General features: G+C 54.2%; 1 protein-coding gene across 5 annotated transcripts in view; it reads right to left on the minus strand.

Moving 5' to 3' along the window:
- Window positions 1–17,406, minus strand: part of CNTN2 (contactin 2) — a 35,718-nt gene that overhangs the window by 4,599 nt on the left and 13,713 nt on the right. For all 5 annotated transcript variants that reach the window (XM_003938323.4, XM_074384939.1, XM_074384937.1 and 2 more), the window contains 20 exons: window positions 16,022–16,166; window positions 15,731–15,906; window positions 15,423–15,518; window positions 14,790–14,999; window positions 14,379–14,478; window positions 13,011–13,186; window positions 12,427–12,563; window positions 11,888–12,017; window positions 9,782–9,932; window positions 9,502–9,629; window positions 8,987–9,162; window positions 8,376–8,496; window positions 7,393–7,551; window positions 6,756–6,905; window positions 4,087–4,157; window positions 3,602–3,836; window positions 3,117–3,229; window positions 1,281–1,467; window positions 816–928; window positions 175–343 (listed from right to left, as the gene is read on the minus strand). In XM_003938323.4, coding sequence (XP_003938372.2) covers window positions 175–343; window positions 816–928; window positions 1,281–1,467; window positions 3,117–3,229; window positions 3,602–3,836; window positions 4,087–4,157; window positions 6,756–6,905; window positions 7,393–7,551; window positions 8,376–8,496; window positions 8,987–9,162; window positions 9,502–9,629; window positions 9,782–9,932; window positions 11,888–12,017; window positions 12,427–12,563; window positions 13,011–13,186; window positions 14,379–14,478; window positions 14,790–14,999; window positions 15,423–15,518; window positions 15,731–15,906; window positions 16,022–16,166 — 2,943 coding nt within the window. The remainder of the gene's footprint in view (window positions 1–174; window positions 344–815; window positions 929–1,280; window positions 1,468–3,116; window positions 3,230–3,601; window positions 3,837–4,086; window positions 4,158–6,755; window positions 6,906–7,392; window positions 7,552–8,375; window positions 8,497–8,986; window positions 9,163–9,501; window positions 9,630–9,781; window positions 9,933–11,887; window positions 12,018–12,426; window positions 12,564–13,010; window positions 13,187–14,378; window positions 14,479–14,789; window positions 15,000–15,422; window positions 15,519–15,730; window positions 15,907–16,021; window positions 16,167–17,406) is intronic.

A 17,406-nucleotide genomic window follows, 5' to 3' on the forward strand; every position in this document is an offset into this window, starting at 1 on the left:
TGTAGAAAGGTGGTAGTGAGGCAGTTCTAGGACCACTTTGCCCTTGCTTCCTGCCTGCCTTCCACTTTCCCTTGGGGATCGAGATTGGAGTTGGCCTGGGAGGGAATGATCCCTTCAGGCATCTGGGTGGACCCTGACACTCTCAGGAGGTTAAGGACAGGGGAGGGGTGGCACCTCCATTCCTCACGATGTGGACTTCTGCTGGGATCCCATCCCCTCCGGGCCCTGTGGTCCGAATCTGTACCAAGGCATGGCCAATGTCTTCGGGGACTGGGATTTCTATCCAGTTCTTGCCCGTGAGGTGGAGCGTGGGAGTCAGATGTAAATCATTCTGATACAGCATCTGTTGGAAGGAGGTTTCCAGGTGGAGTTTCCTGACACCAGGGCTGATCATTGTGTCCTCCCAGCTTTAGGTACTGGGAAGAGCCCCAGTGGTTCTGGGCCCATAAGGTCCAGCCTCCTCGCCCCTCCTCCCCGTTGACAAAGCTCCTCATTGGTGGGAGGAAAACTTGCAGGCCACTGAACTGTTTCTGTAGACTCCTTAAGCTAGAAGGACCCCGATACTCCACACCCGAGTCCCTCACTGCCCCTGGGAACTCTGCCTTTCTGCAGTGAGACCGTCTGCCTGTTTTTATTAGTTCCTACTGCAAGTTACCAAGAGAATCGTTCGTGAATTTCATTCCTCTCACAGTCACAAACCCTTTGCTTATGTCTCACTCAGATGCCTCTTGCTATAAATTGCTGCTTCCTATGTTCACTGGAAGCACAGAAGAGCTGTTCCTTCCCATTCTGGGCCTGGCTGATCCCTTCCTCACCTTATAGCCGGTGACTGCAGACTCATTTCGGAGTGGGACTACAGGGTCCCACTTAATGCTAAGACTGGAGCTTGAGAAAGTCCAGGAGATGTTGCCGGGAGGTCGCCGCGGAGCTGCCAGAGAGGGAGAATTGGGGGGATGTCCCAACATTTCCCTGGCACCCCGCCCCCCCTCACCTTTAGCTAGCCCTTCTCTGGATGTTTGCCTCTAGCAGTTATACCTAGAACATTCTGTTGCCCTGCCCATGAAACAAAGCCCGTGAAAATCCAAAGGTTGGAGAAGAACAAGACGCTTCAGAGGCCTTGAATCCCATTCCCCTATTTCCATTAGGTTCGCTGCCTAATTTCTGTCCACCCCGAGGCTGGTGGGCTAGAGCATTTGTCTTATCACTGGGGAAAGAGTGATCCCAAAGGCACCCACCCTCCAACACGTTCCCCTATCCCCACCCCAGGCAGACAGACTCACGGGGCTTCATGGTCGTGGCGTTGGCAGAGGGGCTGGCAGGCCCAGTGCCGGCCCGGTTGTAGGCCCTCACTGTCACATGGTACTTGGTGTTGGGGTGCAGGCCGCTGACTCGGGCACTGGTGTCCAGCCCTGCTGTCCTAACCCGGTCCGCAGCTGCTTCTTTGTCCCCAGCTCTCCAGTATCGGATCTGAAGGAGGCAGCGACACCCAAGGGGCAGTAGTCAAGCCAAGGAACTCAGGGCTGCCCTGGCCCCCCACATTCTGTTCCTCTCTTGCTCATCTGGTCCCTGTGACTCAGTCTCAGGCCTCAGAACACTAGATCATGAGCACCCAGACAGCAGGACCATGTGGGTGTGAGTCCCTGCTGTCTGTTAGTGCCTAGTTCAAGGAAGGTGCTCAATACATGGGCCAGGGAGGCAGCAGGTGGCAGAGGCTCAACATAGCATTGGCCTGCTGGAACCACCTCATTTCATTAACTTGAGGGGTGACCGTGGGCATTCTGCTAAGGGATAGGAAACGCTTATTTGTACTGCAAAGTAGTCCCCCGCCCAAAGCAAGCATCTGAAGGCTGTCTAATAAACGCTAACCCATATTAATGATAATCGTAGCATGAAGGCCTGCTAAATATGCTTTCAAATCAAGGGCAGAGTTTGGAATTATCTCCACACTGTGGCTTGCCTAAGCTATTGTGCTCAAATCTAGAGTACTCTACTGGAATAAACTTGTGCCATCACTAGTAGGCCCAGCCTGATGGTTCTTTTTTTTTTTTTTTTTTTTTTTTTTTTTTTTTTTTTTGAGACAGAATTTCACTCTTGTTGCCCAGGCTGGAGTGCAATGGTGCAATCTCAGCTCACCACAACCTCTGCCTCCTGGGTTCAAGTGATTCTCTTGCCTCAGCCTCCTGAGTAGCTGGGATTACAAGCATGAACCATCACGCCCGGCTAATTCTGTATTTTTAGTAGACACGGGGTTTCTCCATGTGGGTCAGGTTGATCTCAAACTCTCAACCCAGCCTGATGGTTCTGTTCTTCCTTGCTTGTCCTTCTTTCTCTTCCTCTTGCTTCTTCTCACTTTCCATCTGCTCTACAGGTACCCCTGTGTGGAGTCCTCAGTGGGCCCAGGACTCAGGCCAGGCCGCTGGGCCCAAGTTCCCTCCAGACAGAATGATCAGCTATACATACAGCAGCTCAGGCTGTTCTCTGCAGCCCTGGACAAGCCAGCTGGAATGGTTCTGGCATGAAAGCGGCAGGCCACGCCCCTTCCCAGAACCGTTCCTCCTTCCCTGGCCTCCCAGCTTCCAGTGCTGGTTCTAGCCAAGCATTTACTTCAAGGCTGCCTCTGGGGTCTGGCTTCCCCCAGTGGTTATAAGCCATGGGGTCTTTTATTTATTTATTTATTTTTAGACGGAGTCTCGCTCTGTCTCCCAGGCTGGAGGCTGGAGCAGTGGTACAATCTACTCACTGCAACCTCCACCTCCTGGACTCAAGTGATTCTCCTGCCTCAGCCTCCTGAGTAGCTGGGACTACAGGCACGTGCCCCACACCCAGCTAATTTGTGTATTTTTAGTAGAGGCAGGATTTCACTATGTTGGCCAGGCTGGTGTATTCCTGACCTCAGGCGATCCACCACCTCCGCCTCCCAAGGTGCTGGGATTACAGGCGTGAGCCATCGAGCCCAGGCTGCCGTGGGTCTTAGTGAAGTTTGCATCCACAGCTCTGCATAGACTAGATGCTCAGTTTGCCATGTCAGTGAACCAGGGACGCCAGGAGGAACGATTAGTGAGCTGTGAGTTGTCCCCAGCACCCCTTCCTCTCCCAAGCCCCAGGTTCATGCTCACCTCGTAGCCCAGGAGGATACCATTCATGTCCTGCTGCACGGGCTCCCAGGTCACGTTCATCTCTGAGGATGAGACCGCTTTGGCCCAGACCTTGGTAGGGGCCACCTTGGGCTCTGGGGACAGATACAGAATGGGTTTGGATTCCCAGGGCCCCCCTGTGTCCTGCAGAGCAGCCCCGGGACCAGGATTGCCTTTGCTTAAGATTTTGGAGGAGAGTCCAGGGTCCAGGACGAAGGCTGAGCGGGAGCCCCACAGGCAATGCTCCAGGGCCCACTTCTCTTCCCAGAGAGCCTCCCTTTTCCTTCCCCCGACCCCGAAGGGAGACAAGGTAGCAAGGCCTGGAAGTGAGGCCAGCGGTGTGGAACCCAGGTGTCCTCTGACCTCCTATGGAATTGAACCGGGGGATGAGTAGCGTTCCCCCACCCCACACCCCTGTGGATGAGCGGCTGGGAAAGGGATGAACAGTGGACCTGCGGGCAGCCCACCTTCCTCAGCAGAGCACACCAGTGCAGTGAGGCTCTCAGGCCCATCCCCGCGGCGGTTGTAGCTGCGGATCTTGACCTCAAAGGGCATGTAGGGCCGGACACTCTCGTTGCTGTAGACGAAGTACTGGGCATCGGCGCCGGGCACCCGGGCGGTCTGCCAGTGAGTGCTGCCCTGCCTGCGGAAGGACAGCAGGTAGCCGAAGCCGTCTCCGTTCTGGTACTCCCGTGACATGGGCTAAGGGGCAAGAGCGTGGCATGGGCGAGAGTCCGAGGCACGTGTCCCTGCCCATTTCCTGGCCCCACCCAACCTTTGCCAAGAGTGACAGCCCTGGATGGCTGTGCCTGCAGCATGGATTCGAGTGAACGGCAGTGGGTGCATGGAAGAGGGGAGAGGAAGTTGTCTGCTTGTGAGTCAGAGCTGTGCAGTGGTCTGTTTGGGAGCTGCTCAAGGAGGAGGAAGAGGACATCTGACCCTGCCAGCTTACCGTCCAGTTGACGATGAGCTCTCCAGGGGCTCCACCTCCTCCGCTGAGTCCTGAGGGTGCCACCGAGGGGACTGTCAGGCACCGAAGGACACAGATAGGGCTTGTTAATGAGCAAGGAAGAAATGAAAGACCCGAGCCTGCACCTGTAGAGCATCGTAAGATGGGGAGCCCCTTCAACTGGGCCCTGGGTTTGTCCTCCAGTGGTGCCTCTGAACATAGGCTCTGGAGTCACGCAGTCCTGAGATCAAATCCCACCTCTGCCATTTACTAGCTGTGTTTCCCTGGGCAAGTTACTTAACCTTTCTGAGTCTCTGATTCTCTTCCCCATGAAGATAATCGTGTTTCTCTCAGAGGCCATAATGAGAATGAAATTGAACAAGACGGTGGCTAGCATAGAGCGGAGGATGCACACCTAATCACTGCCCTCCTCTCTCCATCAGCTTAAACCAAATCACAGAGAACAACTCCCATTTGCTTTCAAATAAGTGGGAAAAATAACCCAGAACTGCAGTTAATGCAAACAAAGAAACACAACGAACTACTTTTGGGCTCCGGGGTGATATATTACTATTCTTCTTTTTGTTGCAGATTTAATCTCCTAATTGTCTCTAGTATTAAACAAGGCTGATATTAAAACAAGAGTTTATTTCATCAGCTCCTGCAGCTTGGCAGAGAGTAACTTGGCTGGGGGTCAAAATATTTCCTCAGAGAATCCAGCAGTTGGAGATTTTTCACTTGTTTCTGATAATAGTTTAGGTCCCTGTAATTTGCAGGACACTTAAACACATTGGCCATTTGAGGCCAGGACTGGGGGCTCACACTTGTAATCCCAGCACTATGGGAGACTGAGGTGGGTGGATCACACGATCAGGAGTTCAAGACCAGCCTGGCCAACATGGGGAAACCCCATCTCTACTAAAGATACAAAAAATTAGCTGGGTGTGGTGGTACATGCCTGTGATCCCAGCTACTCAGGAGGCTGAGGCAGGAGAATTGCTTGAACCTGGGAGGCGGAGGTTGCAGTGAGCCGAGATCATGCCACTGCACTGCAGCCTTGGTGACAGAGCAAGACTCTGTCTCAGGAAAAAAAAAAAAAACAAAAAAACAAAACAAAACAAACAAACAAACAAAAAACACACATTGGCCATTTGATCCTGTGAAGTGGGTGCTATTATTGCCCTTTTCAGGGTGGAAGGGCTGAGGCCCAGAGCAGTTAATCAACCTGCCTAAGGTCACACAGCTAATACATGGCACAGGAGAATCTGAACTCAGCCCTTCTGATTTTAAAGCCCATCATCCTTCCTTTGCATCACAGCTATCTTTGTGCTCCTCAGCTCCAGGGCTACTATTAATAGAATAAAGGAGTCCCCTCTCTTCTCCCCATTTGACTCTCCAAGAAGTTCAGGATCAATCTAAGAAAGTGCTTCCTCTGAATTTCTTACTCAGGAGAAGTACCAGCTAAACATGTTGAGTGATTCCAGAAAAAGGGCCTAGAGAGTCAGTCAGGGGCATATAGGAGAACATGTTTCAGGGAGACAAGAAGGTGGACCCTCACTACACATCCAGTGTGACTGATCTGGGAAGGTGAGAGGAGGAGAGGCAGGGTTCTGATTCTATGCTGCCCGTCCCAGGATCCCAGGGCTTTCATTTCAGGCCTTCCCCTGTGAATGGCATGGAGATGGGCAGGAGCCTCCCAGCAGATGCTGACTGGGGCCTGTACCTCCCCATTCTCTCCTGTGTTCTCTTCTGCCGCTCCTTCCCCACCCAGGTTCTGACACCCACATGCTTTTTGCTGGGGGTTGTGGGCAGATTATTCATTCCTTCTGCTGCCAAAAAAACCAAAGGGTTTAGAGCTAAAGGGCTTGGAGACCCTGGCTGCTTCCCTAGCCCGCTGCATTGAAAACATACACACACATACACACCCATGCACACACACACACACACACACACACACACACACATCTTCCGCATCAACTGATTCCTTTTTTTTTTTTTTTGAGATGGAGTCTCACTCTGTCACCCAGGCTGGAGTGCAGTGGTGTGATTTTGGCTCACTGCAACCTCCACCTCCCAGATTCAACCCATTCTCCTGCCTCAGGCTCCTGAGTAGCTGGGATTATAAGTGTGCATCACCATGCCCCGCTAATTGTATTTTTAATAGAGACAGGGTTTCACCATGTTGGCCAGGCTGGTCTCAAACTCCTGACCCCAGTAATCCACCTGCCTTGGCCTCCCAAAGTGCTGGGATTACAGGCATGAGCCACCACGCCCGGCCAGCATTAACCGATTTCTGTAGTGTGTACTCTTCTAGGAGGACATCTGTCTACCACCCCATGGTCGTGGGTTCAAGTCCAAGCTCGGCCAATGTGACTCTTCCTTTCTCCGAACTTTGGTTTTTCCACTTTTAAAAATTAAACTTAAAAAAATTATAGATTCACATGCAGTTGTAAGGGTGGCCAGTTTTTAAATGAGGAGTTTGGACTAGATGGTCTGTCCATGCTGTAGCCCTGGGGCCAACTTGGTGTTCCCTCGTCGTCTGTTTTGTGAGAGTCTGAAGCCTGTGAGCAGCGTTGGAATCCAGCATAATTGCAGCTGGCTTGGTGCTTCCTATAGGTGGGGCCAGGGTCTCTGCCCTGATGATAGTTCTTTGGGACACCCAGGACTCTTACCTGCTTCCTTGGTCCGGATTTTGCTGGAGGGCCCGCTAGGCTCCCCAGTGCCCAGAATGTTGCTGGCTATGACCCGGAACTCATAGTCCATCCAGGGGGTGAGGCCCAGCACCTGCGCAGTCTCAGCATTGCCCTCGATGTTTGCAGGATCTGCAAGGCACCAGGGAGTCCAGCATTCGCTTGTTCATCCGGATGCAGAGGGCAGGCATTGGCCTGAATCACCACTTTCTACCCAGCCCTCACTTCGGTACTTGCCATATACTAAGCTCTCAATATCTCTTTCAGAAATGATTGAAAATCGAGTCAATTTCCCTATCTTGGTGCCTCTGCTAATGCTGTGTGCACCCCCATGCCCCCACGAATATTTTCAGTGTTCCAGTAACAATCCTACCAATTCTTCAAGGGCGCAGACCGAGCGCCTCCTCCTCCAACTCTCTCCCCACTCTCCTACTTTCTATGTGACTGTCTTCCTGTTTGTCTGCGTGCTCCCTGCTGGCAGAGGGCAAAGCATGTCCCTCTTGGAAGCTACAGGCTCAGCCCTGGCCCTCAGACCCCCGATCCCCAACCCTTGACCCTTCCCACCTCCTACACCCAGCTAGGCCTAATCAGCACTGAGCGGGATGGGGCTCACACTTACTGGTCCGAACCTGCTTCCACTTCCCTGCAGGCGGAGTGCGAGCTTGCAGGATGTACTTAGCGATGGGGCTGTGGTTGTCAAAGCCACGGCTCCAGCTGAGCTGGATGGTGGTGTCGCCAATGTCCCTCACCACCACGCCTCCTGGGGGTCCTGGTGGACCTGCACCAAGAGGTCAGAGCACAACGGGTCAGAATTGGGCAGCTTCCAATTTGAGCCAACCTCCACCGGGCCAGGTTTGGGCTGGTACAGTACCAAGACAGGACAGCAGAGGGCGCAGTGAACACACACCCAGGCGGGAGGGCAGGCAAGGGATGTGGGCAGCCAGGGCGAGTGCCAGTTGGAGGGTGGAAGGGATGTGTCTCAAGGGTGGAGGGCTCACATGGAGAGGTACATAGATTTCTCAGCACGAGTCTTTGAAAACTTCAGGTCTCAGTCAAACACTCCTGCCTTGGGATGCGTTTAGGAGTGGATTTTTTTCTTTTCTTTTTTTGAGATGGAGTCTCGCTCTGTCGCCAGGCTGGAATGTGGTGGTGCGATCTCCGCTCACTGCAACCTCCACCTCCCGGGTTCCAGCGATTCTCCTGCCTCAGCCTCCCAAGTAGCTGGGACACCAGGCATGCACCACCACGCCCAGCTCATTTTTGTATTTATTAGTAGAGACAGGGTTTTGCCATATTGCCCAAGCTGATCTCAAACTCCTGACCTCATGATCCACCCGCCTGGGCCTCCCAAAGTGCTGGGATTACAGGTATGAGCCACCGCACCCGACTGGGTGGGTTTTTTAAATGTTGGCTTTGGAAGAAAAATGTCCTACTCATTTAGGACCTGTGAACATCCACGGGATATGTCCAGCTCACAGGACTTCCGCCAGAAGCCCTTCCCACAGCTTTGAGGGAGAGGAGGGGAGAGGAGATGAGCAGGTCAGAACAGCCCAGCTGGACTTCAAGGGACTTGGGATGGGGCGAAGATGGGAAACCCCTCACCTCGGACCAGGACTGTGGCCTCTTTGGATGCGCTGTCCACTACTGTCTGGGCCATGCACGCGTACTTCCCTCCATGGCGCAGCTGGGCATTCAGGATGGTCAGGTCCCCAATGGTCTCCTTCTGCACACGGGGACAGTTAGGGGCAGCAGGTCAGAGCACTGGCCCTGACCCGGGCAGCAGGCCATGAGACACGAGTCCCCTGCTCCATGACATCCGTGGGCCCCGCTGCTTCTCAGTTTTCCTGCCTGTTCAATGGGAGGAATCACTACTCATCACTCTGAACCACTGGGGGCTAAACAATAAAGTTTGTTTCAGGAGACGGTCAATGACTGTCCAAATTAATAATGTCATTTGCCCCTGGGGTTAGGCTAACAAGAGCAGTAGTGGGAGTGTCTTGGTGGATGCCCACGATTCCCAAATGCACGGTTCCTGGGTGGAACCCATGAAGGATGGCTATTCATCCAAGGGTGAGCTTGCCATGCATGTGCCTGAGGGAACGGGGAAACTTAGGCTGTGGAGGACTTAACAGTGGTGATGGCTGAGGACATTTTGGGGCTCTTGTCTGTCTGGAAGGAGGGAGAAGCCATTGGGCTCTGGCCATAGGCCTCACCACACTGGTTCTCCGGTAGTGCCCTCCGGGCTTATCAAAGTCAATGGGGAAGTCATCCAGGGTCCAGGTGAAGGTGAGGTCCATGGTGGGGTCGTGGGAGGCATGGCACTGTAGGGTCAGGTTGTCACCCACGTTGATGTCAGCACTCGAAGGGGCTAGAGTGATCTTGGTTGCATCTGCCAAGAAAAACAAAGTCCCTGGGTGGATGGGGGAGGAAAAGGGCCCAGGCACAGGCTGCAGGGCAGGCTGAGAGGCTCTGTCCTATGGCCAGGCAAAGAGGAGAGGTGGTGTGAACCACAGATGTCCCAACCACCCAGGACTGCAGGAGTGTGTGGCAGGCTGGGAGGCATGATCAGAGTCTCAAAGGTGGCCAGGGGGTGGTCTCAAGCCAAACTAAATCCTGGGGTGGCCTTGACACCAAACTGGAAGCAATGTGGGACACAGGAGCAGGATGATGGGGAGGATGGCACCCTGAGGAGGCTGAGCCCCCCGCCTCCCCACGCGGCAGCCCTCACCTCGCACAGACAGGATTCCAGTGCTGTTGGCTTTGCCCATGAAATTCTCGGCAAAGCACGTGTATTTGCCTTCATCTGACCGACTGATGTTTCTTATGACCAAGGTGCCATCTGGAGTTACAGTCACTCTGTGGCAAGGACAAAGCAGATGTGGACAACTCAGGGACTGTTGTCCCCTGGGACTGGCCAAGTCCCGTGGCTGTTATCACAGGAGGGGAACTAGCTTCCATGGAGAATGAGGAGGAGCAGGAACTGCGCAGGGTGGGGTGTGGGGCGGTACCTGCTGCTGTTGACCAAAATCTCCGTGCCTTTGCTCCAGAGCACCACAGCCTTTGGAGCTGCACGTGGCTGGCAGGGGATGACGATCTCTCCCCCACGGGCTGCAGGGATCAGACGCCTCACGGGATTCAGCCTAAAGTCAGGGGCAAGTGCTGGAAGGAAAAGGGCAGAGCTAGAGAAAAGTACTGTCACCCTTGATTAAGACGTCACCTGGCCTGCCCTTTGAGGCCACCCCATGAGTGAATCCTACCAGCACTTCTTCCAGAACCAAACCCCCCTTTCTCTGGCCTCAGCCATCAAATCTGGCTGGACTATTGACAACACCCCCCTCCCCCACAATCCCCGACACCTTGCATCTGTCTTCCTGTTTCTGCACGTTCCTCATACACTCTCGTCTCCACCCAGCTGGGGGACCTCACACTCAGTGAAATCTGGCTCTTCACAAATAAGTCTCCACCTTTCCAATCACATCTTGCTCCACTCTCTCCCCCATTCATTATGTTCCAATCACCTAGCTTTTTTTCTCTCTCTTTCGTAGTTGTGAAGTCTTTTCCTGGCCCTGCCGCCAGACCTTTGCACTCACTGTAAATATTGCCTGGAAATTCCCCCATCTTCACGCAGCTGGCTCCTTAACATTCAGGTCACAGCCCAAATGGGACTTCCGCAGAGAGGTCTTCTCCAACCACCCCATCTAACAGGCCCATCTCACGCCCATCACTCTACTGGATTTTCTTTTCTTTTTTTTAAGACTGGGTCTTTCTCTGTTGTCCAGGCTGGAGTGCAATGGCATAATCTCAGCTCACTGCAGCCTCTGCCTCCAGGGCTCAAGTGATTCTCTTGCCTCAGTCTCCCATGTAGCTGGGACTACAAGTGTGTGCCACCACACCTGGCTGATTTTTGTATTTTTCATAGAGACGGGATTTCATCATGTTGCTCAGGCTGGTCTTGAACCTCGAAGCTCAAGGTGATCCACCCGCCCCAGCCTCCCGAAGTGCTGGGACTACAGGCGTGAGCCACTGCATGCTGCCTGGATTTTCTTTATACTGTATTTGATGGCTAGCTGAAATTATTTAATTGTTTGATTTTGGGTTTATGTGTCCCATTCCCTCTACTGGATTGTAAGCTACTGAAAGGCAGAGACTGTATCTTTTGTATTCATTCCCTATGAGGGGTTGCATAAATATTGGTTGAATGGATTCAGGAATGAATGAATGCTTCTTAGCAAGGCTTCACTAAAACTTGATTCGGTAGGTAGCATTGTGTCTGTGTAATGGATGAGGAAATGGAGGCTCAGTGAGCTCAAGTCACACAACTAAATATTAGCACTGGCTGACATTTCCCAGGCACCTGTCGTATGATGGGCAGGCCCTTTATGCTGTACCTGTCTCATTTCATTTTCCACACAGCAGCCCAGGATGGCAGGACCATTATTGCCCATATTTTATAATCAAGAAACTGGAGCACAGAAACACTAAGAACTTGCCAAAGCTCACATGGCTGAAGGGGTTGCGTTAAACAGATCCGATTTGGTTTGCATTTTTTTCACTGCAGCAAACATTTACTGTGTGCCAGACATGGAACAAGTCAGAGACCCTGCTCTCTGGCAGCTCTCAGCCCTGTGTCCTGTGTCTCATCATCTTCTTTTTTTTTTTTTTTTTTTTGAGATGGAGTCTTACTCAGTCACCAGACTGGAGTGCAGTGGTGCAATCTGGGCTCAGTACCACCTCTGCCTCCCAGGTTCAAGCAATTCTCTCACCTCAGCCTCCCGAGTAGTTGGGACTACAGGCGTGAGCCACCACACCCACCTAATTTTTTCTGTATTTTTAGTAGATACGGGGTTTCACCATATTGGCGAGGATGGCTTCGATCTCGAATTCGAGATCCGCCCACCTCTGCCTCTCAAAGTGCTGGGATTAGAGGCTTGAGCCACCGCGCCTGGCTCATCTCCTTTCTTAAATCTCTGAGTTCTCTTACTTAGCAGCTGTTGGACAACCAAGGAAAACTGCCACAGTGTATGTGTGTGTGTGTGTGTGTTTGGAAACACCTAAACTCAAGAGCTCCGAAAGTCACCCTACGCATGTCCTTGGGACCTCCCTGGGCCCCTTACCTTGCACAGCCAGCTCCGCGCTGGCGTAGATGGTACCGTGCTTATTCTCTGCCACACACTGGTACATGCCTGAGTCTTCCAGGCTCAGCTTGGAGAACCGCAGGTCCCCCGCCAGCACCTCCACCCGGTTCTGTGCAGAAGAGCCCAGAGCCCAGGGGATCAGGAACACTGGAGCCCCAGGGAGGAGGAGTTGGTAGGGATGGGGGCAGTGGACACTCTAGGCTGATAATCCCTAGAGGATGTGGCTTGTATGTCCAGTCCTAACCCAGGACCACCTGGAACCTGAGGATGCAGATTACCCAGGCCTCCCCAAAGCTGGAAGGGTGAGGTGACCGACTCAGGACCTCATCACTTATTTTGTGGCTGAATTGTGCCTGGCCTGTGGTCATGGGACTGGGATGGGAAGAAGCACCTAGGACCACCATGTGGCACCCTACTTAGCCCAGAGGGGCTACCAGTGGTGCAGGGGGAGTTCTGGGGGGTGAGGGAAGCAGGTGAGCAGAGTTGTGATGTGTGGGAGGAAGCCCCATGTCTCCTACCTGGGAGGCCAGAGGCTCCCCGTTCCGCAGCCAGCGCACTGTGGGCCGGGGCTTGCCGGCGGCCGCGCAGCCCCAACGCAGGTTGGAGCCAATGTCAGCCTCTGTGTCCGAGATCACTTTGAGCCACTCAGGCTGAGCTGTGGGAGCCGGGGAAAGAAAACCTGGCATGAGCTAGGAGGAGCTTCCCGCTCATTAAAAGAAACAGAAAATCAGGGCAGCAGTACCTGTGCCAGACAGCAGAGGGCGCCATCAGCATTCCGGGACGGAGAGGACAAAGAGGACAGGGCAGGAAGAAGGAGGCGCAAGAAAGCTGGCACTCTGTGGTTGTGCCAGTGGCTGCTTTACCAACTTAAATCATCCTGGAGCCTCCTGTGTGCTTTCTGCCCCCCTGACACTGCAGCTCTGAGCTGACCACAGCACTAGCCTCTTCTGGTCCCAGGCTCAGTGCAGTCCTAGGGCAAGCGGGCTCATGCAGGGGGCCTCCCGGTCTCCTCCCTGACTTTTGGGTCTGTTTCCCTGGGGACCGGGATGAGTGCGGGAAGGGGGGTTCGGGAGGGGTGGAGAAGGTGTCCCCAGCTCTGTACCCTGCACGATGATGCGGCCCTGCACAGTGTCTCGGCCCTTGGTGTTCTCCGCCTCACACTCGTAGGTGCCCTCATCCTCAAAGCTGACGCTGGGGATCTGCAGGGTGGGTTCAGCCGTGGCCCACTGCGGGGACAGGGAGCCGTCCACTTTGCGCCACTTGATCCGGGGGACAGGGCTGGGAGGAGAGACAGATCCAGAAGGTGTGGGCTGAGCCGGGCCTACCCCTCCAGTGCCCGCAGCTCCTCATACCCAGACACTCAGACCCTGCTGAGATGCTGGGGCTGGGAGGAACCGAGGGAGGGAAGGTGCCTTCTGGCTGATCCTCATGCTGTTCTTCCAAGTAGGCTCAGCGCACATGCAGGGAAGGGGCCCTGGAGCCACTGAAGCTGCACCCTGAAGCTGCCTGCCCTCCCCTGCACTGGTCTCCATGCCTCTGGGTCTGCCCTCCGCCACTGTGGCCTGTGACCTGGGTCTTTATGAGTTCCCTTTTCGATTGCCTCGACAGGGCAGGTCTTGCCCCTATTTTCAAAGGGACTTTCGTTATTAGTAATCTAATAATTAGTGCAGTAAAATGGACTGAGGTGTCAGTTTTAATGGTTTCATATATTCCCCTCCCATGTCGTTTTCATGTGGATTTTCTGGCAGCCCAAAACTTCCCACAAGGCAAAGGTTATCCCAGGTAACCACGGGAGACAGTTGAGGGAGGAGGGGGCCAAAGTACAATTCACATTCTTTCTTTCATTCTACAAACATTTATTGAGCATCTACTATTTGCTTAGCCCTGTTCCAGCGAATCCTTTTTCTGGGAGCACAAGAAAGAGAACGCTTTCTGTTGTGATTCTCAAATAGATCACTCTTAACATTCATGGAACACTTAACTAAATTCCAGGCACTGTTTTAAGCACCTCACATATATGAATTCATTTAATCCTCATAATAACCTGTGAAGTGGGTACTATTATCGCCACCATAAAGAAACTGAGGCACAGAGAGGTTAGGCAGTTTACCCAACATCTCCCAGCCGACGCGTGGCAGAACTGGGATTTGAACAAGGCAGACTGGGGTGGAGGCTGTACACTGTGCTGCCTGCCTCCAGCCCTGGGTGTTACTCAAGCTGTTTGAGTCTGCCATGCACTGCTGGAGGACCAAGTAATCCAGGACATGGAAGGCCCCTGGCACACACCAGGCCTCACCCAGAGAGTTAGTGTCCAGTGAGTGCTGGTCGATACCCACTGTGCACCCAATACTTTGCTAGACCCTATGAGGGACACCAAGATGAGTGAGCCCCGACTCTGCCTGCCCTCACCCTTGGGTCACTGGTGCCCCCAAGAGGCTGTGCCCTGGCCCACCTCCCTCTTCCCACTCACTTCCCAAAGGCGAAGCACTCCAGGGTGACCTGCTGGCCCACCAGCGCGTAGGTCTCTGCTGGGAACCGGGCCTTGATGCTGGGTGCAAAGAGCCGGGTGTCTGGGGAGAGAGGGGTTTTACAGGTCAGATGAGGCTGGCTGACTCCAGGTCAGATGCTCCTATGCTTGAGATTTCGGTACCTTTCGGAGCCCACTCTGTCTGGACAGCTGTGTGGAGTCTCAGAAGACTCCCTTTCCCCTTGCAGCCTGGGGCAAGGGCCTGAGGATTTGAAGCAGGAGGATCGGGGAGTCCAGGCCCTAGAATCGGTGCTCTGCCCACTGATCTTCCAATTTCCAAGGGAAAAACCCTTTTCTCAACGCCCGCGGACCCTTCCCGCTCCCCCCCTCCAGCCACGCCTGGCCGGGCCTGACCTTCAGCAGCCAGGTTGAGCTGAGCAAACTTGCTGAAGACGCTTTTGGTGGAGAAATCCATGTGGCTGGTGGCCAAACAGGAGTAATTGCCCAGGTCTGAGGCATTGGTTCGGGCAATGTACAGGTTCCCTGTGGTCTGGGACACGAAGTGGCGCCCGTCCGTCGGGATGAAGTTGGGGAACTCGTTGAGGAGCCAGCGGTAGGACAAGCCTAGGATGTGAGGAGTTGGAGAAAACCAGGGGGTGGTGGGCTAACAGGGCCACGCTGGATGGGGCCCCAGCATGCTGGTGGCTTCTGCAAGCCCTGTCCTGAGAGCCCCCCACCATGCTCTGAACGGGGGCTAAGGGGAGACCTAGCGGGAAGAAGTGACCTTATTCCTGTCCTCAGGGGGCATTAAGTCTGCCAGGAATGGTAGCCCTCAGGGACCACCTAGTTTGGAGGCAGAAGCAGGGCACAGAGATGGAAAATGACAGACTCATAAAGGAAACACAGAGCACTGAAAATTAGGGCCCCAGGGACGGGTGCTTCTAAGGGTCATCTCCAGGGGTCACCGTTTATTCCATCCTTCCTCTGCCAAGCATCTGGAAGCCTTTCCTGTGCCCTTTCTAACCCTGGCCCAAGGTCTGGACTCACCTGGGTAGTGGGCAGGTGGGTTACAGGGTAACATCACCCCCCAGCCTTCATGAGTTTTCACCGGGTCTCGCTCCTCCTTGGAGAATTCCTGCAGAACTGGAGGCAGAGACCAGGGGCTCAGGCACCGTCCCCCTGGCCGAGGAGCCCCCTTCCCGACTCATCCTTCACAGAGAAGCAGCAGTTCACTGTGGCATGTCACGTGAGGCCAGGAAGGCCTGGCCTGAGGGTGTCACTTGTTCTTTCTGGGTTCTTTCTCCTAGCCCTCTCTCCCCCTCTCCCAAAGTGTCTTGGTCCCCCACGGGTCTCACAGCCAAAGCGGAGGACAGCCTCCCTGCTGACGACGGTGCCCACTGGGTTGGAGGCCAGGCACTGGTAGACACCCGCATCCTGGGCCTTGGTGGGGTTCATGATGACGAGGTTGCCCCCCACCAGCTGGTGACGGGAACCTGGCTCCAGCTTCATCTCGGTGCCATTCATCTTCCACCTGCAGCAGCGGATGGAGGAAGGGGACCTCTGAGTCCTGCCTGGTGGCAGGCCTGATGTGGGGGAATGCTCAGTGGCCGCCCGGGGCCTCCCAGCACCCACTGCAAAGGCCTTACCGATAGGTGGCTGGAGGGCTGGCCCGGGCGCGGCACGCCAGCAACACCTGCTCCTCCGTGGACTCCTCTGGGAATAGCACACTAAGGGGCTGGTCTTCAAAGACAGGCCCGAAGGTGGCTGGGGATCCCAGGGCTGAACTCCAAGCTGCAGGTGACGACACCACCAGAGGCCTCAGAGCCTGGGCCTGGCTGGATCCTGGCCTCTTGGACTGTGCTGTCCAGTAAAACTTTCTGTGATGCTGGAATGTTCCATTTTCTGCACTGTTTGGTGCGGTAACCACTCGCCACGTGGGGTTGCTGAGAACTTGACATGTGGCTATTGCGGCAGAGGGACGACATTTTACATTTTATCTGATTTGACTTAATTTGAAATTGAATGTAAATAGGCTGGGCAGGCCCCGTCTGGTCCTGCAGTTTAGTCCAGCGCCCACCCTACACTCAGGTATTGAGCACCCGCTCTGACCCCAGCACTGGCTAGAGACTGGCTTGTAAAAATGATGGAGACACAGCCCCTCTTCTTCAAGGGGCTTGCAGTCCTGGGAGGGAGACAAGAATCTGACCATGCAAGGTGGCAAACGCCTTAAGAGCAACTAATGTTCAAGATGCTGGGCCTTAGCATGGAGGCAGCCCTACCTCCCAAGGGGCTTTCAAGGGAGCTTTCCAGAAAAACTGATCTGCGGGGTGTGAGGTGCAGACGTCACCAAGCACAAACATACAGAGATGATGTGTGTCCCTGGAGTCTAACAGCCCTACTGGGGCGATGAGAACCAATGAGGCCTGGACTTGGGGACTAGGCTGGCCCTCTATTAGACGTGGGACCTTAGAAAACTATAGCACCTTTCTGACCCTCAATGTCTTCACCTGTAAAATGACCCTCCCAGGGTCTGTGTGAGGATTCGGCCAGATAAACCCTCGGAAGGTGGCAGGCACGGAGAGTGTGCTCCGCTGATGTCTGCTGGAGCCACGTGTGGGGTAGGGTGGGGACTTGGAGGAGAAAGATGGCCTTATGGTGGGTGGAGGGTGGGCAGTTTGCTTCGGTGGCAGTTTCATGCAATTCCAGTATCACAATTCGAGAAATGTCCAGAGAAGGAAGTGACTTGCCCATGGTCACCCAGTCTGTCTGTGGCACAGACAGATCGGTTCCTCCTGAGCTTGCTGGACCAATGGGTGCCACACAGGCAAATGGGGCAGACTCCCTCTCTTCATGCACCATTGTGCTGACAGGGCTGGGTGGGCTTTCCGCTGACCGGTGGGGCCGGTCTGTTTTGCGTCTGCAATGTCAGGTGGGAGCCAGGCCATCCCTAATTGGCTTCTACCTCTTAACACAGCTGACTTCGGGCCTTCCTCGGCGGGTCCTGGGGAAAGGGATCCCCATTAACCAATTA

The sequence above is a fragment of the Saimiri boliviensis genome, chromosome 14, assembly GCF_048565385.1.
Source record: "Saimiri boliviensis isolate mSaiBol1 chromosome 14, mSaiBol1.pri, whole genome shotgun sequence".
Classification (NCBI taxonomy): domain Eukaryota; kingdom Metazoa; phylum Chordata; class Mammalia; order Primates; family Cebidae; genus Saimiri; species Saimiri boliviensis.